The sequence below is a fragment of the Mangifera indica genome, chromosome 4 (assembly GCF_011075055.1).
Source record: "Mangifera indica cultivar Alphonso chromosome 4, CATAS_Mindica_2.1, whole genome shotgun sequence".
Lineage (NCBI taxonomy): Eukaryota > Viridiplantae > Streptophyta > Magnoliopsida > Sapindales > Anacardiaceae > Mangifera > Mangifera indica.
Window position 1 is genome coordinate 4917239 of NC_058140.1, and position 11368 is coordinate 4928606.

The 11368-nt window shown below is 33.8% G+C and overlaps 1 protein-coding gene across 2 annotated transcripts; it reads left to right on the forward strand.

Annotated features, from left to right (window-relative positions):
- Positions 1-482: 482 nt before the first annotated feature.
- LOC123214460 (importin-4) lies at positions 483-9543 on the forward strand. Of its 2 annotated transcripts, XR_006501842.1 has the most exons (21): positions 483-860; positions 948-1080; positions 2365-2501; positions 2607-2652; positions 3206-3418; positions 3560-4063; positions 4138-4272; positions 4397-4612; positions 4694-4783; positions 4868-5112; positions 5228-5316; positions 7010-7050; positions 7267-7297; positions 7392-7514; positions 7627-7844; positions 7942-8037; positions 8140-8252; positions 8349-8484; positions 8614-8718; positions 8864-9164; positions 9293-9543. XR_006501842.1 is itself a non-coding variant. In XM_044634229.1 (20 exons), the coding sequence occupies exons 1-20, from the start codon at positions 586-588 to the stop codon at positions 9062-9064; spliced, it is 3147 nt and encodes a 1048-aa protein (XP_044490164.1). In that variant the 5' UTR covers positions 483-585; the 3' UTR covers positions 9065-9284. The 2 variants fall into 2 exon arrangements, 1 of the variants encoding a protein (XP_044490164.1); XM_044634229.1 differs by lacking the exon at positions 9293-9543 and having other exon boundaries at positions 8864-9284.
- Positions 9544-11368: the final 1825 nt, after the last annotated feature.

The window sequence follows — 11368 nt, forward strand, 5'->3', positions numbered from 1 at the left end:
TTTATGTCAGACTGGAGAAAAATGGGAAAAAGATAAGGGAGGATATTACGATGGCTTAGTCTCGACAGAGAAGGACGTTAGAGGCAAAGGGAGAAGAACATCGGAGGTGATCAGGAATATGAAGTTGAAGAGGGGGTGAAATAAAAGTTTTCAAAATGTTAAAGGCAATTGCAAATGAAAAAAAACATGAGAGTTTACAACTTAAACATGGGCAAAAAAAATCAATTTTTAATCTTAAAGAATATGAGTAAAAATGAATTATTAATTCTTAAAATTAAGTGAAAAAAATAATTTTATTTTTTTTGGAAAAAATTTATTAAATAATATTTTTATTTTTTATATTACATAATAAAATTTAATATACCTTAAATAATAAATTAATATTTAAGTTTTTAAAATTTAATGTGTCCATATTCCCGTATGGACTAAAGCCCGGTGGCAATAAGTTTTTGGCCATTAAAGAATCCTGTGTGAAAAGCACCAAGTAATTTTGTGTAGAAAACCCCAGTGTATAAGTCTTAAAGACCAAGCAAAGGCGTAGTAGGGTTTTTGTCTTCTCGAGTTGAGCTGCAAAAGGTTAAAGAAATGGCTCAATCCCTAGAATTATTGTTGATTCAGTTCCTAATGCCAGATAACGACGCCCGACGGCAAGCGGAGGAGCAGATAAAGAGGTTAGCAAAGGATCCTCAGGTTGTTCCCGCTCTAATTCAACATCTCCGCACCGCCAAGACTCCCAACGTCCGCCAGCTGGCAGCCGTCCTCCTCCGCAAGAAGATCACTGGACACTGGGCCAAACTTTCTCCTCAGCTCAAGCACCTCGTCAAGCAATCTCTCATTGAGAGCATCACCATTGAGCACAGGTGCCGTTCAATGTATACGCTTTTTTTAATTTAAACAAAACATATTTATTCACTGAATTATGATTTTATTATTTTTTTACATTACAGTCCACCTGTGAGGCGTGCTAGTGCAAATGTTGTGAGTATAATTGCCAAATATGCGGTACCAGCAGGTGAGTGGCCTGAGTTGTTGCCCTTCTTATTCCAGTGTAGTCAGAGTGCACAAGAAGACCATAGAGAAGTAAGGACATCACGCTGTAACCTCTCTGAATGCTTGTTACTTGACATGATTAAAAAATTTCCCAATTTGTTTTCAACTTTTAATCAAGATGCATAATCTTGAACGGGAACTTTATGAATTTTAGTACAAGTTCAAAATCGTGGTTTTTTATATTTTGCATCATGTTGGCAATCGTATCCATATTTTTATATTATAATGTGAATCAGAATTCTTATCTTCAGGAAGACAATTTGAACTATGAATATGAAATTAATAAAAACTGTTCTTACATATTTGCTGTTTGAAGCTAGATAAGTTAGAGTGTAATCAGGGCAACAAATTTTATTACCAGCTTGCAAAGAAGATTTAAAAGAAATTTATTTATTTATTTTAGGAAAAAGGCTTTTACTAGGGTTGTGTATCCGGTAAGTATTTGCATACATTGGAGTTTGTCGAGTAATCATTTTTTTTTTTTTGTGATTTTTTAATCATATTTCTGGGATTAAATCAAAAGCAAACTTTAATTTCTTGATAGTTTCAGCAATAGGCTTCCTTGTGATGAAACGAACATTCCTTTATTGAATCCCTCGGGAACTCTGCAGTAAATAAATAAAAACTATAGTTGTGATCAATCAAATATTGCAAGCCCCAGTATCTATTACCTGTTAGAATTGGGCCATGATGTGCTTTCAGTCTATGTGGGCACCATAATACCAGATTGGGAAGGAAGATTAGAATTTGTGGTTGATGGGGAAGCAAGGATGTGGGCTGTGTGGGTAGGGAACAAAGCATGTCTATTTCAGTTCAGTCATCTGCTACGTGTTCGAATCCAAGTTAAATTCTAGAGAACTTTGCTACCCATAATTTTTTTATGCCATTCCTTACAAATAACGAGAAAAAAGAATTGGGTTTAAGAAGATGCCATTATAGAGGTTTATAAAGCCTCCAATTGATAAAAAACCCCTGGGGTTGCCTTGCACTTGCAAGAAGTATAAATATAGTTGTATGGTGATAATTTTTTTTTTCCCCCACTGTATTAAATAAGAGAGAAACAATTCTTTCTTTATTTCTACAATTTACAATAGAAAAAAATTTATCCTAAGATTTCCTTTTCCTTATTTCTTCCAAAGAGGTCAGTACATGATTAAATTTGTTTGTCTCTATCTTGATATGCTAGAATCATTATTCTACCGGTAAAGTCTTCATTGGGTTATCTAAATATTCAATTTTCATTTTCCCCCATGAATTATCCATATATCATTTGAAGACTCCCACATGTGATTGTTTTTTGTTTCCTTGTATTAGGTGGCATTGATCCTTTTTAGCTCTTTAACTGAAACAATTGGAAGTGCATTCCAACCACATTTTGCTGATTTGCAAGCTCTATTACTCAAGTGCCTACAGGATGAGACAAGCAATCGTGTTAGAATTGCTGCTTTAAAGTAATATTGAAGTCTTAAATCATAATTTTGCTAAATTTTAGGTGTTTTTATAGTTAATAAATTATTATATGGTTGCTTACAAGATTCCTTTGCCCAATTTACCAGGGCAGTTGGATCATTTCTAGAATTTACAATTGATGGGGCTGAAGTGGTGAGTTTTACTGTCACTGTTTGTAAATGATCTATATATCAGAAATAAATTTTGTGATCTTGTTTTCTTAGTATGCAATGATTGATTTCCCAACTTCGTAAGATGTGCTTCATGTTGGTGTTATCTGTTTGCAAATATATTGATACTACGTTGCATTTGTTTGTTAAGTGCTTGCAATATACATTTCTGGCAAATGCACAAGACCATTATTTCTTGTCATTGTTTTCAGTTCTGCAATACAAGATTGATTCACAATTTGCTTGGTAGAGAAAGTTGCATGAAATTTACTGAGAAGACATTTATTTTTGTGGCATTGAGCAATTCTTTGAAATAATAAGTGCCAAGAAGCACTCTTGCTAAAAATTGAAGTTTCACACACATGTATATGGACTTTTCTGAGATGAAATCTATATATGTGGCATTGAGCAATTCTTTAAATGTAAAGAATTCTGATGAGTTTTAGTTATTTATGGATTGGCTTTTAAAGTTGGGGTCACAATATTTTTCTTTTATTTTTAACTTTAACTGGAATTATTTTTTCTTAAATTTTCAGGTGAAGTTTCGGGAGTTTATTCCTAGTATTTTAAATGTGTCAAGACAATGCCTGGCCTCTGGTGAAGAAGATGTTGCTGTAATTGCTTTTGAAATTTTTGACGAGCTGATTGAATCTCCTGCACCTCTTCTTGGGGATTCTGTCAGATCCATTGTGCAATTCTCTCTTGAAGTTTGTTCAAGCCAAAATCTGGAATCCAATACACGCCATCAGGTACAGAAAGACCTCAACATTTATTTTATTGTGTTTTTCTTATTCTGGACGGTCTCTGTGGTTGGGTTAGAGCTATACTTGAAGATTAATGTCTGTGTTTAGAATTCTAGCTACCTTACTTTGCTTTGTGTAATTTTTCAGGCAATTCAGATAATTTCGTGGTTGGCTAAGTACAAATCCAACTCATTAAAAAAGCATAAGCTGGTTGTCCCTATTCTGCAAGTCATGTGCCCATTGCTTGCTGAATCAAACAATGCTGATGAAGATGATGACCTTGCACCAGATCGAGCTGCTGCAGAAGTTATTGACACAATGGCATTGAGCCTCTCAAAGCATGTGTTCCCCCCTGTTTTTGAATTTGCTTCTTTAAGCAGTCAGAATGCAAATCCAAAGTATCGAGAAGCTTCTGTCACAGCTTTAGGTGTCATTTCAGAGGGCTGTGTGGAGTGGATGAAAGATAAGATTGAACCTATTCTCCAAATTGTCTTGGCAGCTCTGAGGGATCCAGAGCAGATGGTTAGAGGAGCTGCCTCATTTGCATTGGGCCAGTTTGCTGAGCATTTGCAGCCTGAAATCATATCTCACTATGAAACTGTTCTTCACTGCATTTTGAATGCCCTAGAGGATGCATCTGAAGAAGTAAAGGTACATATCTGAAAAAGAATTGTTATAGATTATATTTCATTGTATAAGATATTGAATACTTTCCTTCTCCACAGGAAAAGTCATACTATGCGTTGGCAGCATTTTGTGAGAACATGGGAGAGGAGATTCTTCCCTTTCTTGATCCTTTGATGGGGAAGCTACTTGCAGCTCTCCAAAATAGTTCCCGCAATTTGCAGGAGACTTGCATGGTATAAAGATGAATACCATGACTCCCTAGGATTGTGCACAATTTGTTTGAGTAGGATGAATTTTTTCCTTCTTCCATATATGGCTAGTTTTTTTAATTAATTTTTTTTATGCATATTATTGCAGTCTGCAATTGGTTCAGTGGCAGCTGCTGCAGAGCATGCTTTCATTCCATATGCTGAAAGGGTTCTGGAGTTACTGAAAACTTTCATGGTGCTTACCCATGATGAGGACCTGCGTGCACGAGCAAGAGCTACAGAGCTCCTTGGAATAGTTGCTATGTCTGTTGGAAGAGAAAGAATGGAACCGATTTTGCCACCTTATATTGAAGCTGCAATCTCTGTAATTTTCATTGACAGTAGTAATTTTGACTAGGAATTATCATACCTGACGAAGTAAATGATTTACGTTCATTATTCTCAGGGCTTTGGACTGGAATTCAGTGAACTTCGGGAGTATACTCATGGATTTTTTAGCAATGTGGCAGAAATACTGGATGATGGGTTTAAACAGGTGTACATGGTGTTGCTTTAAATTGAACTTTTGTGGTTATTCCATAACACTGATGTCCATATGGAAATTTCTTTTGGATAACAGTATCTTCCTCATGTTGTTCCCCTGGTATTTTCTTCCTGTAATCTTGATGATGGTTCTGCTGTGGATATCGACGATTCTGATGATGAAAATATTAATGGATTTGGTGGAGTTTCATCTGATGATGAAGCTCATTATGAGCCAAGAGTTCGGAATATCAGTATTAGAACAGGTGTGTTAGATGAGAAGGCAGCTGCAACTCAAGCTCTTGGTTTATTTGCGCTGCATACAAAGAGTTCTTATGCACCGTATCCGTTTTTGTGATGTTCATTTGTTTCCCATTTTCCCCTGTTTAACATTGCCAAAATTTAAGTATGTATTAGAAATCAGATGTTTTTTCTTGAGATCTTTAATTGATTCTAGCTATTTGGAGGAGTCATTAAAGATTTTGGTGAGACATTCAGGCTATTTTCACGAAGATGTTAGGCTTCAGGCTGTGATTTCCTTAAAGCGTGAGTATCAGCTGTCCCATATTGAATGGAATCTGATTTTTTATTTATTTTATCCTTGTTGTTTTCTAAGAAAGCTTTAGCATTAAACAAATTTGAAGCAAATTTGTCCTTGGTTAAGCGATGTAGACTTCTCAGGCAGCACAATGCTTGTCCAAAACATTTATGTAGCTGTGATCTTTTTTTCAAATTATTGGCAGTAAATATATAACCTTGTGATTTGGGATATGTATATTTTGTTTTGGCCTAATTGTCTGTTTTAGTTTAGGAGACTAAATTCTTTCTTGTCTCTTCTTCCCTTAGTTCCAAACATTGAATGTTTTTAAGTATCCTAACACTGGAAAAAAGTGAAAAAAAACAGAAATGAGAAACTAGTAGATATGGAAGCATTAATTAGTTATGTGGCATGACATTTCAAGGAGATAATGCTGCACAGTAGTTCTTTAAGTTTTAAGATATGTCTTTCTATTTATAAAAAATATATAATTTGAGCTTTTATTTATTTTTTTTAGGTTTTTGTTAGTTTAAGTGTATGTTTGTGTGTGTAAGGTAATCTCTAGCAAGGATGTCCTCATATTAATTTTTTAGACTATGTTTGAATGTCATTGGATTCATTTACAAAATGTTCTTTTAGGCATATGAAAATGAATTCAATGGTATTTAATCATAGTCCCATTAAAATTAATATCAGGACTTTCTAGTAAGGAATTACTTTTATATGTGTGTATGTGTAGTAGCATCAACATTGGTTAAATGATTGTGTTTTCTTTTGTTCTGTATTCGAGAAAATGGAATGAAAATTTTCTTGAATTTCTTAAGATTTAAAGTTGAATAAAAATAAAGGAAAATAAGATTTTTATTTATTGCAATTATTGATGTGAAATAGGTTGAGGGATGATGTTGGAGAAAGAATTTTGATTGCAATTAATGAGAAAGATTTGGTGAGAAATGAGAAAAAAAAAAAGCCTAATATAGAGAGAAATAGGGCCTAAGAATTCAAATTAGATAAGGGAAGATAAATGTTTGAGGAAAAGGAGAACAGAAAGTAGAGAGAAAAATTAGAAACAAGAGGATTGATAAATAATAACATAAGGTTTCTTAATTTCATATTGTCTAGGCCTTTTCATTGGAGACTTTGGTAAGTGAAGTTTCAGATCATTGCCTAATCTTGTTGAATTCTAATTTCATTAAATGGTGTCTTATTGTGTTTAAAATTTGAAATATGTTGTGTGGGCATCATAATTGTAGTAGAAGTTTCGGAAAATGGTGGAAGTAGAGCAGCATCAATGCAAGGATATTTTTATGATAAATTAGAATATGTTAGATGCGGGTATGAGAAAATTGTGGAGTTCTTCGGGGATAAGAGAAAAGGAAAGACGAAATTGATGATTGAATATGTAACTCTGTGATTATGATTTTATTCTAATGTCTAAAGGCTGTCCCTAACTAGGTTTCTATTTTCTCTTGGATGTGTCAGTGTACACCTTTTTTCTATGATGATATTATTGAAAAGTTGTCCAACATTCTAATTGTTGACTGGTTATATTTCTTAAGTTAACATGTGATATTACAAATTTGGAAAGCCCAAGGCATTAATGTTAAGAATTTGCCATTATATGTGTCCATTTGCATAGTGGACATATTGTAAGTGTTAAGTTTACTATTGCAACTTATGGTGATTGATATGTTATTGCAGATATCTTGACGGCAGCACATGCTATCTTCCAGAGTCATAATGTGAGTGTGGGGTAGCATGTATTTCTTTGTTTAATGGTTTGTTGTGGTATGCTACTCTCTTTTATAATGTTTTCAGTTCCCATGAGTAGTGTGGGATTGTTGCCAATTCTTTAGAGTATAGGAACTTTTTTGGATAGCTACCTTAGGTTTGAAGCTAATTTCAGTATTGCAAGTTGTAAAGTGTATAACATTAACAATCTTTTTCCTGTTACACAGGAAGGACCAGTGAAGGCAAGAGCTATTCTTGGTAAGAATTCTACCTCTGAAGCGGCATGAATTAGTTCTCTTCATTTATCAGATAGCTTTATTTTGTCGTGTTAATGAGTTTTATATGATCACAGATACTGTGATGAATATATTTATCAAGACTATGACTGAAGATGACGACAAAGAAGTTGTTGCTCAAGCCTGTATGAGCATTGTAGAGATCATCAAGGATTATGGCTACATTGCTGTTGAGTCTTGTAAGTTAGAAACTTAGAATTAAGTTGGCTTCATTCTATTGGTGAAAAAATCTTTGGATACCAGATTAAATATCTTTTTGGGCAACTGAATTATTATGTGTCTTGATCACAGATATGTCTTCTTTGGTTGATGCAACTCTGCGGCTGCTTCGGGAGGAATCTACTTGTCAGCAATCGGATAATGATAGTGATATTGATGACAGTGATACTGAACATGATGAAGTGCTTATGGATGCAGTTTCTGACCTTCTTCCGGCGTTTGCAAAGTCAATGGGTCCTCACTTTGCACCCATATTTGCAAAGCTATTTGACCCTTTAATGAAATTCGCGGTGTGTTGAGGCTTGATAATATTAGCATGCATTTCTCCCATGCATGATTTGATTTCCTTATTGCAATATCTTACCATTTGATTATCTGCAAGTGCAGAGATCTTCACGTCCTCCACAAGATCGGACCATGGTGGTTGCTTGCCTTGCTGAAGTTGCTCAGGACATGGGTGCTCCAATTGCTGGCTATGTTGATGTACTTTTTTTCTGAAACTCTGATATAAATATTTATTTTTGTATCTCAAGTGACTTCTAGAACAATGCAAGCTAATTCATGAAGGTTTATGTGATGTCTCAGAGGGTGATGCCTTTGGTGCTCAAAGAACTAGCATCATCAGAAGCAACTAACAGGAGGAATGCAGCATTTTGTGCTGGGGAGTTGTGCAAAAATGGGGGCGAGTTAAGTTTGAAGTATCCTTCTATAAATAACCATCATAATGTTGCACTAATGAAGTGTTAGTAAACTATTGAATTTTACGTAGCATTCTTTCCTTATATCTATACTAGATACTACGGTGATATTTTGCGAGGACTTTACCCATTATTTGGGGACTCTGAGCCAGATGATGCTGTTAGAGATAATGCAGCTGGTGCTGTGGCAAGGATGATAATTGTGCATCCTCAATCCGTCCCATTGAATCAGGTTAGTTTCTGGTTGCTTGGCTTTTATTCTTTAATTTCCAATTCTATTATCTTTTGTATTTTCATGACTCCTGGTTAGCTAATTATACCTCCTGTAGTTGCCTGCTTATTTTCTTCACAATTTTCATAGGTCCTTCCTGTTTTCCTGAAAGTTCTTCCTCTAAAGGAAGACCGTGAAGAATCCATGGCTGTTTATAGTTGTGTTTCCTCTCTGGTTTTGCAATCGAACCCTCAGGTTGTTTTTTCTATTTGTGATATTATATAGTTCATATGCACACACCACTGAAGATATCTGCTTTGCAAATCTTATTTACATCGGTAATCAGTGATGTCATTTGTTGATTTTCTTTTCTTTTTTCTCTTTTTTTAATGTAAAGCAGATCCTTTCTCTTGTTCCCGAGTTGGTCAATATTTTTGCCCATGTCGTGGTTTCCCCAGATGAAACTTCTGAAGTAAAGGTTCTAGTTGGCCGGACATTTTCTCATCTGATTTCTCTCTATGGCCAACAAATTCAACCATTGCTGAGTAGCCTGTCGCCGGCGCATGCCAATGCCCTAGCCACATTTGCCCCCAAAAGCTGATGTGTTATTTAATCGAACTTCTCTTCCCCAATTTTGCTTTTCTTTTCTTCAATGTGTGTCAAAGGAATGGTTTGTTAGCGGTAATTTGATCAAAAATCAGGTATGCATGGCCTTTTGTGTAGAAAACTTGGATAAGAGCTCAAATTTAAACTTGGAACTTTTGACAATATTTTTTTATGAATCACATACCATAATCTGAAATATTTTTTTGGCCTCTTAATCGAACAGGTCTTTTGGGCCTTGGTTGTGTATTGCTACCACCAGCTTTCTTGTGTGGATTCGCTTCTTTATCCTCAAATTTATATTGGTATTTACAGGTTTCGATTATCAATATTTGTTTTCTCATGATTTATTTGTTTATATATTTATTTATTTTTATTGTTGGTTGTTTGAGATTCAGCGCTGCTTCAATTTGTTTTTTCAACTCCTATAATAAATAGATAGGTTATTGAGTGATATACAAATTAAATTCTGTGCAAGCTCTGCACCATAAATTTATATTTGTTCAAGCTCAACTGAACATTTAATAGAACAAAAATTATAATATTTTTTTAACCTAGCAAGCAAGTTGCTTAAATGCATGAGATCAGTTTCTATTGGGCAACTTAAGCCTGAACTGAAACAATGTTAAAGAAGGTTGTAAAAATAGAATTAGATTTATTGCAGTTAATGATGCATAAATTTGTAACTTTCCATTAATATATTCTATATTAAAATGATTTTTAAGTTAAAGATTAATTATATAAATAACAATAAAATACTAATTATATTAGTAATGATGCTACATTTAATACTATATTTTTAATTTTTTTACTTTAAATTATAGTTATTCAAACTAAAAAATAAAGATTTAATGGCTAGTTATTAGCAGTGAAAGGTGGTCAATACTAATCAATGATTGGCCAATGTTTGTCAACTATGGGTTAACATTGGCCAATAATGGTTAATTGTGGCTAGCGCTGGGATGGCATCGGTCAATGATGGTCAATGGTTGACCATCAGGGGGGTAAGGGATGTACAGCTTCTCAACTGATGTTAACATTTACAAAAGGCCAAATGGTTTATTTCCGCCCAAGGTTTGGGGAAACTTCAACTATTTATTAAAATTTACGTCAAGGGTTTAAGGTTAGTGGTAAAAATATAATTTAATTAAAAATATTTAAAAAAATTAAAAATTTATTATATGTTTTTAGTATAATAATTTAATAATTTTTTAATCTAAAAATTGATAAGTGATAATTTTTTTTTTAAAGGCTTTTTCTGTCATTAAACTTTACTATCTTAAAACGCATTCTTACTTTCTCCTGGTCTCTTCTTTAGAGTAAATATAACAAATTCTATTTTTAGCTAAAGATGAAATGTTTTTATTTCAGGCGAAGACTAAATATGTTTTTATGGAATTAGTTATCCAAAGAATTCTAATCTTTTATTCAATTCCATGAGTAAACAAGGGAATTAAAAATTCTAATTCCATTCCCATGTTAACCCTTAGAAGTAAACATGACCTAAGAGAATTTTGAAATCCTTACTAGACCGAGCTTATGCTTGGTATGATTCTTCTTTTGGTTTCACGATCAATCGACAAATTAGAGGAGCAAATCAATTGTATAAAAGGTACTTTGAAAGAAAAAAAAAATCACATTGATCCGCTTATACATCAGGGAACAAATGCCATCTAAAAACTTGGTCGGGTTCATAAGAAATGATTATACAGAGAGAAAAAATGGGGGACATTTGCATTAATAAAATCCTAACTTTCCATTACCATGTAATGAGGTTGAGTTGAATACTGCATATGTTAAAGGAATGGATAGTAGACAACAAAATCAGACCATTGGAACCGCACAAATTGTACATTTAGAGGAAAGGGGAAGCTCAAATTATTTTCCTTCCACTACAATTTAGGATGCCCTTCATGATGTGTTACCCAAATAATAGGTAAAATCATATATTTGAATTATAAAATGAGCCGCAATTTCAAACCACCTATTTAAGCTAAACCAATTCACAAATTTAAACTACCTATTTAAGCTAAACCAAACCACATGTTTGAACTATCGATTTAAGCCATAAATTCAAATTGAACTTGATTTGAATCAAATCGAACATCTTTTAGCTCGAGTTCGGTTAAGTTTAAAAAATGCATCAAATCTTTTGATTTTAATTCAAATGAAACAAATTCAAACCAAAATAAATCAAATTGAGCTAACTTCTAAGACCAAGTTAGCTCAGTTTAGATCCAACTATACCTCCATGGCTTTGTCTTTATTTATCAATCAAGTAGTGAAAATTTAAAAGTAAAAA

What these genes read in the sequence shown, in the direction of transcription:
- LOC123214460 (XM_044634229.1), top strand. Translation starts at nt 586, where the DNA reads ATGGCTCAATCCCTAGAATTATTGTTGATTCAGTTCCTAATGCCAGAT. An exon ending in GGCTGTGATTTCCTTAAAGC is followed by an intron (nt 5,317 to 7,009) that starts GTGAGTATCAGC and finishes ATGTTATTGCAG; the next exon opens with ATATCTTGACGGCAGCACAT. An exon ending in CAATTGCTGGCTATGTTGAT is followed by an intron (nt 8,038 to 8,139) that starts GTACTTTTTTTC and finishes GTGATGTCTCAG; the next exon opens with AGGGTGATGCCTTTGGTGCT.